The sequence below is a fragment of the Numida meleagris genome, chromosome 3 (assembly GCF_002078875.1).
Source record: "Numida meleagris isolate 19003 breed g44 Domestic line chromosome 3, NumMel1.0, whole genome shotgun sequence".
In the NCBI taxonomy this organism is placed as follows: domain Eukaryota; kingdom Metazoa; phylum Chordata; class Aves; order Galliformes; family Numididae; genus Numida; species Numida meleagris.
In genome coordinates this window covers 100,055,149-100,072,711 of record NC_034411.1, presented here as the reverse complement: position 1 = coordinate 100,072,711, position 17,563 = coordinate 100,055,149, and the positions used below count along the sequence as shown (strand labels likewise).

The following is a 17,563-nucleotide window of genomic DNA, read 5'->3' as shown; positions in this document are numbered from 1 at the left end:
GAAAGAAAGAAAGAAAGAAAGAAAGAAAGAAAGAAAGAAAGAAAGAAAGAAAGAAAGAAAGAAAGAAAGAAAGAAAGAAAGAAAGAAAGAAAGAAAACGAAAGAAAGAGAAAGAAGAAAGAAGGAAAGGAAAAAAGGAAAAGCTAACTTTAGAAGTTTCCAGTGTAAAAACAAAACAAAACAAACTTACTTTGTTTTGCAGGTTATATGCATAGGGATTTATTTAATATTTTTTTGATTGCTGCCAAGAGCAGAAACAATGCTCTTGACTTTTTCTGCAGTGAATCAATCTTTTTTTTCAACAGCAGCATTAAAAATGACTAGGTTTCATTTATTAGCAAAATAATATATATATTGTGCTCAGTAATATTTGTTTGAATTACAAGTGTATGAAATTCAGAACAAAGCTGCATTGACTTGTTCCAAATTCAGATTTAAATTGTTTCTGCTACAAGATCTGATAAGTGTAACAGTTACCTAAAACATACAAATTCTGCTGCTGCTCCATTTTTCTTGCCATCTCCTGTCACTGCTTTCAAAAAGTATTTTTAAATGGTTATTGTTTTGCATTCCTAGCACATCACAAAAAAGAGAGGAAATAATCATGCTTTGGATAAAAAAATGCTGCCCCACGGAATTTTTTTGTTAGTTTTGAATGATAAGAGGTGGGTACGGATTTGCTTCCCTTGTGTTTAAATTTCATTTCTGAATGCTGACTTCAGCACCAGGTTTCTCTGCACACCGGAGAGGTGGTCTCTGGGGACAGAGGGGAAGGGAAAGGATTATGAGAAGTAGATACTATACATGATCATATAAAATGATCCAACATAAAATTATCCAAGGAGTCTGTTCCTATCCAGGATGCACTACAGAAGAAAACTGACATTGTAAGCCCGAAGAAACTCCTCCATGTCTCCTAATACAGAATGTCTTCCCCCGAGGCTTACAAGAACACCCACAACTGTGAGAAAGGATTTAGCCCATCATTGGAAGCCTGTAATGTTAGGAAATAGAAGATGCATTAGAAATGCGTTAATCAAAACTGGAAAACAAACCATTTTACTTACAGCAACAAAACCTTCAAGATGACCTTTACTTATTTTTACTTCTTCTTATTCTCAGGTGTCCACATTTGGATCTCCGCCTTACCTCTCTGTTTATGGCTTCAGGTTTGACTCAGCATAAGGATGAAGTGTGGCAATGTTGTAGGTATGTGTAGGATGATGTGTATAGTGGATTTTGTCTTGTTTTGGAAGAGCTGTAGAATTTCCTGTCTGATTGTTGGTTGACTTTTATCTTCTCATCTATAATTACAACTATTATATTTCAGAAGACTAGAAATAAACTAAATTCTGAGCTAACCTGAAACTTAAGAGTAGAAGATGAGGAATAGGACAGAGAATTTGTTTTGTTTTGATCTAAGGTAGATCAAAAACAAATGAAATGTTTGGGGCATGAGAAGGGCATCTACTGACTCATTTGTTGCATATCTTCTCCCTTGAACAAGCTCTAAAATCTCTTAGCACTAACCTAGAAGAAGTTGGCTGTTTTTCTATCTTTCTTTTGCTCCCTTGCAGTTTTCTCTAGGTCAGAGAGCTGTACACCAATCTCTCTGGTCCATTGAGGCCCAGGAAATTACAAATATTTTCAGCTGTGTCAGGTTCTACATATGCAAGTTCGGAGGTTCAAAGGGAAGCTTAATTGACATTAATCCTCATCTTGACTTTTGCTCACCTCCTCCTCTTTTCCCACTAAGCCTTCCCACCTTCCCACCTCAAAGCCACAGAAGCTTTACAATTTTTCTTATAAAAATATATATATTTAACCCTTTGGCAATCTCTTAATGCCCTTTTATTAAATCCCTTAACTCCTTTTATTAAGTCCAGGGTAATTAAAATGATTATAAACCTCTCTTGAGAGATTATACCCTTTAATCATAGTGCATAATTATTGAGATGTAGGCAACATTTGCGGTATATCAAATATAAAAATACTTTGTGCAAAGATGTTTAATAACAATTTTTAAAACTAAGACCTTGATTAAGGAGGTTTAGGGCATTAAAAATCGTATCTACATGCGGTCACAACAAAACGTTGAAGGACTTCCAGTACTTTTCCATATGTACAATGGCACAGTTGTAATCAAGTTCCTCAGTTTTTTTCAACTCTGGCTCCTCAGATGGCATAATCTGTCCAAATGCCATTGACTCCCGAGTTGCTACACTACTCTGTTTTCTGGGCAACCAGAACAAATGCGTAAGTAAAATCCTTTCTTGGGTCATTATTTTCTAGTCAGTGGAAGAAAAATCAAGGTCTTTTCCTCTAAAGCGAGTTTAGATTTCCTGGCTGGGACTCCCAAAGTGTGCACACATCCAGTCTGCAGCATAGTAAGGTGGTCAGCTGAATACATCCTTTTGGAAATATATATGGATGGATGGTTTTGAAATATGGCTGTGCACAAAGTAAGTTTAGGAACCCCTATTCTAGTGTAAAATATTAATATGCACTAAATTTATTCCCTCGTCTGGGTTTAGGGTTTAATTAGGACAATATTAGCTAAAATTTCTCACTTACAAAAGAAGGCTTATTATCGCATGCATAGGACATTAAATAGGACCAAAGGAGTGCTAAATCAGTCCTTGACAGCTGCTAATCTTTAACTACTATGTGATGGTTTAATCCGTGTCCCTTCTGCTTCTGTTAGTATATGGCCTGAATATCAGTAATACTTCCAGAACCGATCTCCTAGAAGTTCAAACATTCAGAGTTGAGAGAAACACGTGAGTGATATAAACACTCATATTATGGGCACTCTTGAAGTTGTAGGCACTTAGAAAGCAGTAGAATGACATGGTTCAGTATCAAAAGTGTTTAATCTGATGCTTGCTATGAGACTGAATCCTCAAGAATCAAAATAAAAGAGTTCTGATAAAAAAACTAGACAGCCAAGATTTGTTTTGTTTTATTTTCATTTTTTATTATTATTAACAGAGAGGAAAAAATGAAATTCGATAGGACACACGGCTTATTCTTGATCGCTTCTAGTTGCTGTTTATTTTCACTGGTGTTTACATAGCTGAAGCACTGGAGCACTGCATATTGTCAACACCAAAAGCAGGATAGAAAGATATAATGTTCTGTATTGAAGGAGCTCGCAAGTAAATCAACTGCTTCTAGGTTAATATTTAGTGTGTATCCTTTTATTACTCCAGAAGAACAAAATCCAGTCTTTGAAAGCCTTCTATTGCCAAAAAAAAGGAAACACTATTAATTTTTATGCATATTTTTAATGTCTGTTCAGTTCTATCTGCATGCTTTTATTGTAATAAATTGGCCTTTCAAAAACAAATGCCAGTAAGAAATTAGGGACTCAAAAGAGGGAAAGAGTATAAAATACTGCACTGTAACTTTGTAGGCATTGTAGGCATATCTACAGTTTTCCTTTAGAAATTGTGGCATGTCTTAGGTTCATACTTCATACCCCTCACCTGAGCAACTGTTCAGCAGCTCACAGAATGGGACCCTGTGTTTTAGACTTAAATAACAAAATTATATTAAGATATAACTATTAGTAAAGGTGAAATAGACTGCAAATCAAAAAATGACTACTGCAATGAGGTTGTAGAAACAACTGAATAGAAGCACTGGAATAGTTAGAGCTGTAAGAGGTCATATAACAGATCTAGCTGCAAAAGTTAATAGTGATTTTTTTCTAAATGTTCATCTGTTGGGTTTTTTTTATTCCTTACATTGAAAACAATGTGAGTTGTACAATCATTCCATTTAATTTAAAATGTTGTCAGTATATAAACATCTGAAATGTACCAGCGTGCCCTGTAACTAAACTTTGCAGGTTTTGAGGATAAAATAAGGTCCTGCCCACCATGCAGTATCGCAACATGAGAGATATTTTAGGAAACTTTATCAGTAATGCAGAAAATGTTCTGGTGATGATGAATATTGCTGTACATTGATGATAAGCAGAATATATGAAAAGACAAAAGGAATACAAAGGTACTAAAGTTACAGAGATGTTGTTATAGATGACCAAAGCAAAAAGGATATGAACGCTGCAGAAAAGATGAAGTATGTGGGTTTAAGATAACTTGACTAGTTAAAAAAAAAACGTTTAATATGCATGAGCAAAAGAAAATGGGTTGAAGACTCAAGTAGTTGGACTCAACTAGTAATTTAAGGCACCTGAAATTACATCTTAATACGTAGGTCACTCTGAAAGTAATGCCTCCTACTTATTTCCACAAAAACTAGAAAAAAGATACAAGATCTTAGAAGTTTCAAAGAAGGCAATTATGTAAGTGGTTTAAAAAATGTTTTATGAGTATTCCTAGCTACTAGTCATTACCAAACTCTGTATATGATATTGTATAGCTCTCTCATCTCTTACATAATGAACTGAAATACTAATTATATATAAAGGGAAATTTTGGGAATTCTACAACAGCACTACATACTTATTTTGATAGTGTTTGGGAGCAAAAAGGTGTAGCTGCCACTGAAATATTTTACTTAATTGCAACCAAAATTAATATGCCAATTAAACTAACTATATAGTTACAAGCCTGCATCCATCCACTGTTATATTGCAATAAATACACTCATTAACTTGCAATCCAAATCATTGCTTTCAGTTTCATTTTGTAAGTTAACATCAACTACAGGTCAAGTAACTGATGGTACCTAGCAGCAATAACGAAGCTATTAACATAGTTCCTGTAACTGCCACTTTCACATTACAATCACTTCTTCTCCACTCTGCAGTTTGGTCCCATTCCAGTATGAATCCAGTGTAGATACTCTCAACTGTCTTCTGGGAGGAACCTGTGTCTCCCTAATGGCAACATAAGGAGAATTAGGAAGGTAAGCAGGTAGGTGTTTGAGAAAGTGCCACACTTGTAATGCCTGTAGGTTGAAAAGTGTAACTAAAAAGAAGTCAAACCATGATTTATGCTACCTCTAGCATAAGACTGGACCATATTTAGCTCTTAGACACTGTTCTTTTGAACAACAGGACAGCTGTTGTTACTGAGTAATGATTAATACAGCAATTCACAGGAATACAGTCTAACCTGATTCAGACAAATAACAGAATGCAGTTAATCTCCCTAAATGCATGCAGTATAAAAGACAGAAAGCAGTAAATACTTAATGCAGACAAATGAGATTGGGAAATTGGATTGAAAAAGAAATAACAGAAAAAGAAATAAAACAAAAATGTTTCCACTTCTCTAAACAATATCAGATGGAAGGCCTATATCATGGGAAACATAGGTCACAAATAGAGCAGCTGTAATAGCATACACAGAGCCTAACAATGATTATGCATATTAAATTTAATTCAACACTTCAGAGATTAGTAGTAAACAGGCCTAATTCAGTTATGTCTGATGCATACTACACACCCATTCATTTCACTGGGACTTCTAAAAATATTAGCCATTAATTGTACTTATTTTGTGGATGTGTTTGATTTTTCAATTTCTGTGTGGTTTAAGAGTGTCATGCAAGGATCATACAGTGGGAAACAAAATACAGTTGTTTGCTTTTTTGTCAGAGGACCAATTGGCCAGTGTTCGTTCTTAAAATATAGATTTGGTTTTATTTAGCGGGATTCATAACGGACACATATGGAATTCCTTGGGTACATGCAGCATATATGTTAGTCTATACCTAAAGCACACATACAAGTGATCTTCCTAGCTCATAGATCAAGCGTAACTTGTTGCACGCTATCTTTGAGTCACTTGTTGCAAAACTACAGACATAACTACGCTCATTGAAAGAAGAGGCACAAAGCTGGATGAAAGTTACAGATCTGCAGCCAGGGGAAATTCCCACCTCCTGCAACCTAACAGCAAAATACCCATTTCACTGGGGCCAAGCCTCCTTGCAGGGTCAGCACAAGCAGACAGGCAGCAAAAAACAGCTTGTAGTGGCAGACTGGAAAAGGTAGCCCAGCAGAAGAGAAAGACTGTCTGGGCACAAGGGCTCTGAATTTAGGTAGGGTACTGAGGCAAGCTGGTGCTCTATTCATTGGTACTCCAGCAAACACTACTGTGCTGGCCCTACAATTAGCATGGCTATTGTTTTTTCAGTGAGCTTTCTGGAAGTTTTGTGTATCTCATGCTTCTGCTGAAATCCCTGCTTATTTTACAGGGGTGAACCCCAAATCCCTTCGAGTTTGACAGCTTTGAGCTAATGAGAGAAAATTCCAGTTTCTAGTAGCAAGGTGAAGGGGAAAAAGGAAAGTGGAAGTAGAGACAAGGAGAAGAAAGGAACTCAGTTATAAATAATGAAGCATTTGCCAAGAGTGTGGTAAACAGTATGGTATATTAAAAAGTAGTTAAATTAATTATACCAGGCTTAAAACTTTAAATAAAATGAATCTGATTTAAAACAGCCAGAAGTCAGGAAACTCAGGCTTAAGAATGGGATCCTTTTAAAGTCATTTTATTCTAGCTTGGTTTATCAGCATATTTACCAGGAGCTAATGTAACCTATGCAAATCTTACACATCATGAAAACTCAAGCAGTTCTGCCAAGAGTTGGTGATAAGTTGCTGTAACAGCAGCTTGGGGTTTGAGAAATGTACTTTCCTTCACACTCATGGTAACGAGTGACCTGGTGGTAATGACATCATTAACACATTTCACCTTTTTATGCTCTCCCGCTGGTATTTTACTTATACCGGTTTATGGGGGAATCATTTCATTTTGGTGTTTGAACTCCCTTGTACTGGTAGTGGTGCTTTTAAGAAAATAAAGATAGAAGCGAGAGGAGATTGTCCTCTGTGATATGTGATTTGGGAGGAATCCATCTGATTCTATCAGCAGATTCAATCTTGTATGAAAAATAACCTGGAAATTTTTATAGCAAATCAGGTAAGATTGTGATTGTTTTCCCTTCAGGAATAGGCAATACCCTTTTTTAATAACCAGTTATTAGGTACTTGTCAAGTTTTCTAAGAGCTTCTCCACATGTGTTTGCATTTTTATGCAAGGTAGGTATGTATACTGAAAACAAACAAAACAACAGACTGAATAGTTCCTCCGTTCATTACGTGACATAGTCCTTAATGATTCTTAATTCTAGCTATGCTTGAAGCAGTATCTTTTGTTCTGGTTGTTGCTATGTCTCAATGTACTTCTCTACGTACTCCTTCAGGTAATGAAAATATTATTACATCCATTGTTTCTCTCTTTTTTTCAAAAGCTATCTTTCTGACACTTTTTTTTCTTGTGAACGGAAAAGAATCTAAAACCACGACCCCCTATTTAACAATTGCAGTTTAATAACATCCTATACCTGCATTTGTTTACTAAAGCATTTGTCATTAACATATTGCTTCCTGCATCGACAATGTGAAAGCAAACCTATTAAACCCCAGAAGTTGGGGGAGGGGGAGAAGAAAAAAAGATAACAGCAGCAAACACTACAGTACGCTGGAGCGTATGGGGCAGATCCTATCTCCACTGTCATCAGTCAGACGTTTATCGCTGAATTCGGAAGGACCGCCTATTGAAAAAGGGTTTCAGAATGGGAATTTGTGCTCGATTTCAAAACAAAGCTAAGTATTTGACACCTTTATTATACTCCAAGTGCTCCGCTAACACAACAGTACGGGAAAGAACTCGAGAAAGGAGAAGTAATTGCTGTCTTCAGCTACCTGATGGAAGGTTGCAGAGGTGGAGCCAGACTCTTCTCTGAGGTGAAACACAAAAGACAGGAGGCAAGGGACTTAAGGTACAACAAAGAAAATTCCGAAGAGACATTAGGAAAATCTGATTGTCACGGCAGTCAAAAATTGAAGCGTTGTCTGGCTGTTCAGTCTCCCATCCTTGAAAACATTCAGAACTTGGCTACATGCGACTCTGAGCAACCTTTTTTCTTTTTTCTGTCCTCCAAAAATGGTAAGGAATAAAGGTTCTGTTTATGGAACTGTTGCAGTTCTCAAGTCTGATTTGAGAAGATAATGCGTAAGTCTACATATTCAGGTGAAATCTTCAAGTCATATAGGCCAAGCTGAATCCAAGCAGCAGTGCACCAATTTGTGCCAGTTGATGATACGGGTTTGCTGCACTGAGACCTAAGTTTAAATCCCAGTGTTTTTGGTACAGAAGTTAGCTGGGGTCAAACACACAGGCTACAATACACCAAGTTATTGTAGGGCACGGATATATGGTACACGTTACTGTGGTGCCTTTGCTCTTGTACTGGTCTTACCTCATGGCAAATGGAGATGTTGTGCAGGTCAGCCACCAAGCAAGCTGTATCTTGTGCGTCATGGCTGAGTAAGAATCACATGTCCTAGATTAGCTCCTTTCAACTTCATCCTTTGTTCACCAATCCATACCTTATTTTTCAAGTTTGGCATGGAGAAAGAGAACATTAGAAGTACCTGTACAGACTAGAAAATAAAATAGGGCCTTAGTCCAAGGAGCTGACCAAAATTCGACCAGTGTTATTTCACAGTCAAATCTTGCTGCTTTCACACAAAACGCCATTGCATCACTGGAGACAACCACCTACCAATTTCTTTCCAGGCTACACGCCTATGACCACAGGCTTCACAGCTCTCCATACTTCATAACTGTGTCTTCAGTATTGTTAAATTCTGGTAACCTAGCATAGTAGTAAAAAAAAAAAAAAGATGATCTTTGGCTAGAAAAGAAATGACATTAATTGTCATTAATTGAAGTCTGTTAGCCCCTCTCACACTTCACTGTTCACGTTCGAGAAGTCTTCACAAGACATCGAAGTCTCTCCGTCAGCTGCGGTATGGCCAGGCCCCTGCAAAGATTCCGACATCACAAGAGACATACAAAGTGGGAAAGAATAGGAAAATTGTTCTTGCAATTACTTCTTAACCAGAAATGGCAATGTCCTGACTGGCTGACTTCTCCTAAATCATCATCTATACTTTTGAGAGTGCAAATCCCTTGGTGTGGGACTAGGTTTTTGTATTTCATAAACATTGTAAAGTTAAAGATTTTATTTCAAGGAACATCATTTAAAAGAAAAATAGTAAATGGCACATCATGTAATTGCTATTTATTTTCATAAACATGAGGTATTTCAAAGTGCTATAAGACGCAGCACTAAATGTACACTGTTGGAAGAAATTAAACACAGAACTTTGCAGTTACCCAGTTCTATGCACCAAACATTAACAAATACATTAACTGGAAGAAACAGGCTAGGAAAAGGCATATATAGTAAATTTCTTTACAAAAGTTTCTTAGTTCAAAAAAGTGATAAAGTAATATCTACTCAAAACTTTCACAACTCATTTTCATACGAAAATATAAGTATCAAATTTAGTTATGTATCAGCATCATACTAAAGTATACAGGCAATGTAAGAATTAGTACAGTACATAACAGAGATTAACAATATATTTGTATACAAAAACATGCTCCTCAAACATTGAGGTATTACAGTACTTAGGTATGAACTTCCAGTCTAATACTGGCAGCAAAAGCCACCTCTCATAACCCAAGACATGTACAAAAGGCAAGTGTGTAGATGGTATTTACAGAAAATTCCCAGAGGGGTACAAATGCCAACCCCCTAAAGTAACATCTGTTAGAACATAAGCACCATAAAAATTAGGAATGAATGTTTTAAACTCAACTAGATGTCATCAGCAGCTCCAAATGCTCACAACAATTAAAAAATAAAGAAATCCACCATCTACAGTTCTTAAGAAGAAAAACAAAGGCAGTCCATTGTTGTTTGGTAGTCTTACAATAAACTCCTTGCAAGAACATCCATTTGCTCCGTACCCGGATAATAAAGTTTGTCAATTACTTCAGGGACTGAATTGAAAGTAAAACCAACATTCTTAACGTCAAAAAACACAATTTATTTTTTTAAAGAATCAAAAATGTGCAAAGTGGCAATGACTGTCCTGGTCAGCCAAAAAAAAAAAAAGAAAAGAAAAAATAGAAAAAAAGTTTAGCAAGTCCGCTTGTACTCTATTTTCTTTAGCAACTGTTGTTGCCTGGCTTGCAATTTCTCCTTTTCTAGCAATAACTTCTGCTCCTCTGCCTGAAGGGAATGGACATATTCAGTGGCTTTTTTCAAAATCACAACTTTTGCAGCTTTCTCATTTTTAACAAGTTCTGGAACATGGTCCCTTAACGTGAGGAAACTGGACCGTAGATCATTACGCCTTTGACGCTCCAAGATATTATGGTTACGTCGACGTTCACTATCCTCCGAATCAGAGTTTCGAGGACTTGAACTCTTAGACTTTGGTTGGATCATGGGTTTTACTGGACGGGGCACCTCGGTTTTTAGCTTTTTCTGTGGTGGAGCATCTTCACTCTCCATGTATGGAGAAGGAGCAGCATAATTATGCTGCTGGTGAATTGGTGCACAACGCTTTAAAATCAGTTCATTCTGCTGTGTCCTGACCGATGGGAAAGTGGTATTTTTAGGACGCACTGTAATAGTGAGGGTGGTAACAGCCTTGTTGGAGGAGGAGCGTCTTTTCTCCACTGTCACAACATCTATTTCTTCTTCTTCATCCTCTTCCTCCTCATCTTCGTCATCTTTTGGTTAGAGAAATGGAAAAGGAAATAGATATTCTCTCAGAAAACAAATAGTGATATTTACTGACAATATGCATGTTAGAAATATCAGTACAATAACTGATGGTAAAAACAAGGTGTGCTCACTGTCTGTAATCAAGTATAGCTCAAGAGATATAAGTACCATACACAAAATGATCAAAAAAAAAACATTTCTGGAAGTTTAGGAACTTTATGAGGTTCGTTTTGCATAGAATATTCCGAGTTTGAAGGGACCCATAAGGACTGTGTCCAACTCCTTTTATTTAAATTTAGAAGGGGTTAAAGAAAAGGGGCTACCACCCAGCTAATCCCAGTGGCAAAAAGTTTTCATACAAAATGCATTAATTTTCACTACAGCTGCAGAGCTGGGGCACAAACTGCACGCACAGAGCCACAACACAGCTCTGGGCTGGTGGAAAAGCAGACGGAAAACGAAACAATCGCCGCGTTTGTTCTAGTGCAGAAGGTGAAGCTGCTCCCGCCGGGGACCCTTTAAGCCGGCGCTTGGTGCAGTGCCAAGAAGACAGCTGTTGGAAGTGCTTCCTCACCCAAAGCTGTCAAACCAGACATTAAAGGGACAGCAGGCTCCGCGAGCCGAGACGGATCGCCAAGTTTACGGTGACGATCATAGGGACCCGGTCACTTAGACGCTCAGAATTACTACACCACCGAACCGGATTTCTCCGATGGGAACTACCTGAGAGCATTTTAGCTTCTATCAGCGTACAGACAAGGTCTCACTGCGGGCTGCCAGTCTGTTCCAGCCTCCCCACACCGTAAACATCCTCCACCGAACGTGGTTCAGCATGGCACCGCCCCTCACTTCTGACCACACGCTCCCCACAACGGCCCCCGGAATGGGGCACACAACCCGGGAGGACAGGAGGACACTAGCAAACTCCAGGAGCCGCACACCACCGGCCGAGCCCGGGCACAGCGTGCCTGCTGCTGTCGGCCAGCAGCCCCGCAGGGAGCCCAGCACCGTGGGGCCGCAGCCCCCGGCCCCGCCGCGCCTGTTGCTGCTGCTGCCGCCGCCTGCCGGCCGGCCCGCGCCCCGCACCGCCCGCCCCGTCGAGGCCCGCCGCGCTTACCCGAGTCGCTGAGCGTGTCGTCCCCGGAGCTGCTGCTGGCCCGGCTGTCCCCGACGGGACGCGGCGGGCGGCCGCCCCGCAGGGCCTCACCGCCGCTCGGCACCGCCGCCTCCCGCTTGTTGACGGGGAAGGGGAAGACCACGGCCGGGTCCACGCACTCGGGCACGGAGCCGCCCAGCTCCGCGCGGCCGGGACCGGTGGTGGGGCTGTTCGCGGCGGCGACAGCGGCGGCGGGAACAGCCGGGGGCGGTGGCGGCGGGGCAGCGGCGGGCGGCTTGCCCTGCAGCTTCTCGCTGACCGCCCGCTCCAGCTTCTCGCGGGCGGAGAAGCCGCTCCACATGCAGTCCTGGATGATGATGGAGTTGAGGTTGTTGCTCGCGCCGAGGCCCGTCTCGAAGAAATCCGCCCCGTCCGCGCCGCCCCACAGCTCGGCCTCGGGGGGCAGGAGGAGCAACTCGGACGCCCAGTCCAGGGGGTCAGAGGGGCGGCAGCTCCCCAGGGCCGCCCCTCCCCACGGCAAGGGAGCCCCCCCCGGGGGGTGCTCTTGCAGCCCGGCCCGGCTGGGGGACAGCGGAGGGGTGGGCAGCAGCTCGAACTTCTTCCAGATGTCCTCCCCGGGGGGGGCCGAGTCCGGCCCGCATAAATAGAAATCATCTTCGTCTGGGTAGAAGCAAGGCTGTAAGGAGTCGAACTCGAGGTCTGGGTTCTTGCTGATCATTCCCGGCATGGCGGGGCTGTCCGTGTCGATTCCCGGGCTGGGGGCTCCTGTTAGAGGCGGATTTTACGGTAGTTCCACCAAGGAGAGGAAAGGTGCGCCCAGAACCTGAAACTAAAGCAAAAAATAGAAATAAAGAACACAAAACACGAAGAAAGACGCCTGTATTCCCCTATTATGTAGGAGGTGGGGGGGGAAGGAAAAGGAAAAATAAAAAAACACAATTCCCTCACGGATAGCAACAAAACGGGAGCCTTAACAAGTTGAGGAGGACGCACCGCACCTCTTCGGTCGCCGCAGGGCAGCGGCCATGCAGCCGCTCCGGGGGGCGCACACACCTCCGGTCCTGCACGGAGCTCCGCGCTCTGCCCGACCGCCGCCAGCCAGCGCTCGGAGCAGCACGGCCGCGGGCAGACGCACGCCTCTCTGCAGAAAGCCCTCCTGATAGGCGACCACAAGCAGAGGAAGTTTACTCCTTTTGTCATTTCCAGTATAGTGCGGAGAGAAGGATGCAAAGAAGGGGCTCCCCGAGCCGCGCAACTCCATCAGGGGAATCCAGCAACAGCAATCACCGACGCACACCAAACGCATTAGCACACCCCAACAAAGCCTGACTCGCTACAGGAAGTTTTTCTCCCTTTTTGCAGTTTAACACGAGAGCCACCCGCTCCGCACGGTTCGCCCTTGCACGCAACGCACCCCCGGGAAGCAGCGCCCTTACCTCGGTGCCCCCGCGCTACCCGCGGCCGCTCGCCCGCAGCCCCATGCTCCTCTGCATCGGGCATTGAAACCAAAATGAGTTCTCAGTCCCGACCCAGCGAAGGAAAAACGCTGCGCTGGGTTGCGAACAGCTGACGGAGAGCAAAAGGGGGAGGAAAAAAAAAAAAAAACCACACACACATACACAACAAATCCGTGCAAAGCGCTCTGATGAAATGCACCGAAACGCGGCTCAGCTGCTCGCCCCCGCCCCGCCCCCTGCTCCTTTCCAGCATTGTGCGCTTCCCTGCTCCCGAAATACACGAAACCGTTAAAAATGCGAAGCAGCAAAGAGGCACCTACAGAGTGCGGCGAGCTCGGTGCGACCGCTCCGCAGCACAGCCCAAATATCCGCTCAATGAAACCCCCATTGAGGGCCGGCGGAGCGCTGCCGCTCCCGTCCCATCCTCCCAGCTGGATGTGGGATTGTATTTATTTCATGGGGGTTTTGTCCTCCCGCTGCTGGCAGCCCAGACCCTGCCGCTTCCTCCTCCTCTTACCTCCCCGCTGCCGGCGGTGGGTGTTGCGAGGGGGAGGAGTGGCGGGGTGGGGGGAAGGGAGGGAAAAAAAAAATAATAAAAATAGCTGACACACCCGGGGAGCATTAAAAAAAAAAGGGGGAAGCGCGGCGTAACCCCACCCCCTGATTTCCATAGAGCAGGGAGGTGCCTCCGCTTGGCGCCAAAAGCCCCATTCGCTCTTTATTCTCCGGCGCGGTGCGAGGCGCGGGGCACGGCCCGGGGTGCGGGGGGGCTCCCGGGGCCGCCCCTCGCCGCGGGGACGCGGCGCTGCGTGGAAAGCGGCGGCCCTATCTGCCAACACCGAGGAGAAAACAAAAAAAAAATAGGAAGAAATAATAAAGGAGAGGAATAAAGGAAGCGGCTGAATTGCGGGGTCGCCCCCGCTCTGGGCTTTATAAAGAAACTAACACTCGGCCGGCGGTGATCGCCTCCCCGCTCGCCGCGCACACCTCCGGCCCCGCCGCACCGCACGGCAGCTCCCGGCCGGGCCCGGCGTTCCGCTGCGCGCGGCGACACCTTGCGGAGGGTGGAGGGAGGCCGGAGGGGCGGCGGCCGCACGCGTCCCCCCGGCGGCGGGCACCCACCGCTCTCTGCCTCCTTCCCCGCGGGCGCGGGGCAGCGCCGGCAGACCGCGCGGTACGGCAGCGCGGCGCTGCCGCCTGCGGTGCGATCCCGGTCCGGCGGCCGGTCGGGGAGGCGCCTCCCCGCTCATAGGCTGCAGGTTGAGGCGGGGACGTGGGCGTTGCTCGCAGGAAGGCTGCCGGCGGCCGTTTGTGTGCGGCCGGGCGGGGCGCCGCCTCCCGCAGCAGCGCGGGGTGAGACCGGCGGCTTCAAAAGTGGCAGCTCCGAGCGAGGGTGTGTGTGAGTCGCTGAGGTGGAGGTGGTGTCTAAAAGGGGAGGCAGACGGCCACAGTCCCTACACCGTGCACCTTCACCACGTCCTGCGTTGTACCCCAGCCCCTGTGCTGCGCTGTCCCCTGGGGTGATGCTCAGTTGCCTCCATGTTGTGCTTGGGTGGCCCAGACTGAGGTTTCAAGGCCCCTCTGGGAAGGTGAGGTGGCCTTAAACGTTCACACTCTTATCTGAATGTCCGCTGCAGAACTAGAAACATACAGAGGGGTTGGCCGGATAGATCTGGTTGGGCCTGGCTGCAGCACAAGGGTGCCTGAGGAGCCGGCTGTGGTGCTCCCAGCTGGGTGTGAAGGCCCTGCCCCATGCCATCATGGCGGCGGCTCTGCCTTGCTCAGTGGCCTGGTGCACCCATAGCGCAGCAACCACCACAAAGGGGGGTGTGACCAGCGTCTGGGCAGGAACCAGGGCACGGGGTGCAGTGTGGTGCTAACTCAAGTGATGGTAAATGCTTGTATGCATTTTGATGTATTGGCTAAATGGAGTCCTGGGAACAGCAAAAAAAAAAAGTGCAGCCACGCTTTCTGCTTGGGTACAGGAGTTTGAGAATTGGTTTCAAGATTGCTGAAAAAATAATCAGTTTTTTTGTATATTCGTGACTGTTTTCAGGCAGCATAAATACACTGCGTGTGAATTTTCAAGTGGAATGTACAGAGTTGCAATCAGACATTAAAGTAAAAAAAAAAAAAACCAGATCATTTCTCTATCAGACTTTTAAAAACCCTCTCTTGTCAGAGAAAATTATCCCTCGCTTCACAATCATGCCGTTGCTTTTTTGGCAATATGCACATTTGTGAACAGCTATTTTCAAGGGTGAAGCACAGGAACAGTAAAGTTTCATCAAAAATCTCTGATGAACATCTTGAGAGCTCACTGAGAATTGCACCCACTGCCATCAGTCCAGCTTGATCTGTTTGTGTCATAGAAACAAGGTGAAATATGCCACTAGTTTTATGGTTTTGTTGCTCTTTTCTGTGTTTTAATGAAGGTATTAAAAATTTTTGTTAAAAAAAGTGTGTTGCTTATATACATTAGCTTTGTCATAAATTTTATGAGGGCTGCTCCAAAAGTAATGCCGCATATTTTATTAAATCAGCTCATGACATCAGAGGCAGATGTTGGTGCTATGGCATGAGAAGTTGAACCTTCCCACCAGTGTTCCATTACATGTTGTTGCTATGTGGCAGATAGCAGCAAAGGGGCAGTCCGACAGGATGGAATCTGACATACAAGTGCATATGAAGCAAAGATGTGTCACTGAATTCCTTAATGCAGAAAAAATGGTACCCATTGACATTCATTGATGCTTGCTGAACATTTATGGAGACCAAACAGTGGATGTGAGCACAATGAGACTCTGGGTGGTAGTTTCAGGAACAGTGCCGTCATAGCAGCTGTGGAACAGTGGCTAACCTCTGTTGGTGCAGATTTTTATGAGCATGGCACGCAGGCTCTTGTTCATGGCTGGTGAAAACGTATAGCTAATGGTGGTGACTGTGTTGAAAAATAGTGCTTTTTAGCTGGGAATTTTCTCTATCAAACAGTGTTATTATGTTTTTTTGTATCAGTTGTACTTTCTATGGAAATAAAGAAGAGACATTACTTTTGCAGCATTCTACATATATGCAGCCCAAGACATTTCCTCTTCACTCAGTGCAGCCCAGGCAAGTCAAAACATTGGACACCCATGGTCAGCATGATTGTAGCTGAAATACAGGGTGCTGAAGGTGACTTTGAATACACTCTTGAATTACAGCTTGGCTAGGAGGTGGCAGCCGGCTGCAGTCAGTCATGGAAGGGGCAGCGCATCACGAAGTGGAGCAGTGCTGGAGCCCTGCTGGGCCCGTGGCAGTATGCTGTTGGGATGTTTGGAGTGCCTGGATTTGGTGGTTTGGCCTCCATTTCCAAACTGCACTTTGAAGTCAAGATGGCTGATTGCCTTCATTAGCTAATGTGTGCTCAGCACTCTGAAGACGCGAAACCTTAAGAAAGCACTGGGCTGCGTGAAGTTGTTTGGGTGGTTTGGTCGGACAAAAAAGTGTGGGTGTTTTTAATTTATTTCTTCTTCCAATTCAGAAGCCTTTAACAGGTTGCCGCTCATTCGTATTTGTTTCACCCTGTATAAACAATTTATTCATGCTCATCATTTGAAGATTTTCCACAATTTTTACAATTATTTATGATTTAAAAGTAATTCTTACTATCAAACTGCCTTTGCTATCCTTTAAACTAATTCATTCTCTCAAGCTATCAACTTTTAGTCTACTGTGGTGTGTAGTGTGATATCTTTTGTACCTGAATGTGAACATTAACGAAAGGCAATCCTCAAGACAAAACTTTGAAAGTAGTTTTCATTGTGGGAAAACAGAAAAAAGAGGAAGTGAAGAGCAGTATACTGAGAAGCATTGCAGTTGATAAGCATTAATTCTGTATTGGCAGAAAGCTGTTAAAAGCCTAGGTCCCTTGCTTTGTCTTGAACAGTTAAGAAAGACATGAAAACATTGTGCAAATCTTTGGACTGCACACACCTATGTGTTTTTTATAGTTGACACTGGGCTATTTTATCAACATTTCTTTCTCTTATTTTTAGGTTCCTTGATCCTTTCTGTCTGTGAAATAGCATGTATCAAGAAGGCTCTAGGCAAGTGGAAACCTGAAATTACTTATAGTTACTGTGCACTTACAATTACTTGATGTCATTGAAACAACTTGGAAGTTAAAATGTGTTTATTTTAGAATTGGGTCCCGATGAAGACCATAGAATCATAGAATGGTTTGGGCTGGAAGAGACATTAAAACTTGTCTAGTTTCAATCCCACTGCAAGGACACCTCTTATTAGACCAGGTTGCCCAAAGTCTCATCCAGCCTGGCCTTGAACACTTCCAGGAATGGGGTATCCACAAATTCCCTGGGCAGCCTGTTCCAGTACCTCACCACTCTCATAAGAAATAATTTCTTCTTAACATCTGATCT

At 43.6% G+C, this 17,563-nt stretch overlaps 1 protein-coding gene and 1 long non-coding RNA gene across 8 annotated transcripts in view; one reads left to right on the top strand and one right to left on the bottom strand.

The window, feature by feature from the left end:
- Positions 1 to 7,955, top strand: part of LOC110396241 — a 16,914-nt gene extending 8,959 nt beyond the window's left edge. For both annotated transcript variants that reach the window (XR_002436868.1, XR_002436867.1), the window contains exons 3-4: positions 1,122 to 1,208; positions 4,779 to 7,955. This is a non-coding gene — a long non-coding RNA (uncharacterized LOC110396241). The remainder of the gene's footprint in view (positions 1 to 1,121; positions 1,209 to 4,778) is intronic.
- On the bottom strand, positions 7,586 to 15,109 carry MYCN (MYCN proto-oncogene, bHLH transcription factor). Of its 6 annotated transcripts, XR_002436866.1 has the most exons (4): positions 13,463 to 13,773; positions 11,686 to 12,514; positions 8,547 to 10,573; positions 7,586 to 8,424 (listed from the first exon to the last, which is right to left on the bottom strand). XR_002436866.1 is itself a non-coding variant. In XM_021391762.1 (3 exons), exons 2-3 carry the CDS (start codon positions 12,410 to 12,412, stop codon positions 9,975 to 9,977), a joined length of 1,326 nt encoding a protein of 441 aa, XP_021247437.1. In that variant the 5' UTR covers positions 12,413 to 12,514; positions 14,265 to 15,109; the 3' UTR covers positions 8,995 to 9,974. The 6 variants fall into 6 exon arrangements, 5 of the variants coding, with proteins under 5 accessions (XP_021247437.1, XP_021247438.1, XP_021247435.1 ...); XM_021391762.1 differs by lacking the exons at positions 7,586 to 8,424; positions 13,463 to 13,773 and adding an exon at positions 14,265 to 15,109 and having other exon boundaries at positions 8,995 to 10,573; XM_021391763.1 differs by lacking the exons at positions 7,586 to 8,424; positions 13,463 to 13,773 and adding an exon at positions 14,089 to 14,165 and having other exon boundaries at positions 8,995 to 10,573.

Bases quoted from the DNA above. Each gene is read 5' to 3' on its own strand.
- MYCN (XM_021391762.1), bottom strand. From the start codon at position 12,412: ATGCCGGGAATGATCAGCAAGAACCCAGACCTCGAGTTCGACTCCTTA. The intron at 10,574-11,685 runs GTAAGCGCGGCG...TCTAACCAAAAG, and splicing joins CGACACGCTCAGCGACTCGG to ATGACGAAGATGAGGAGGAA.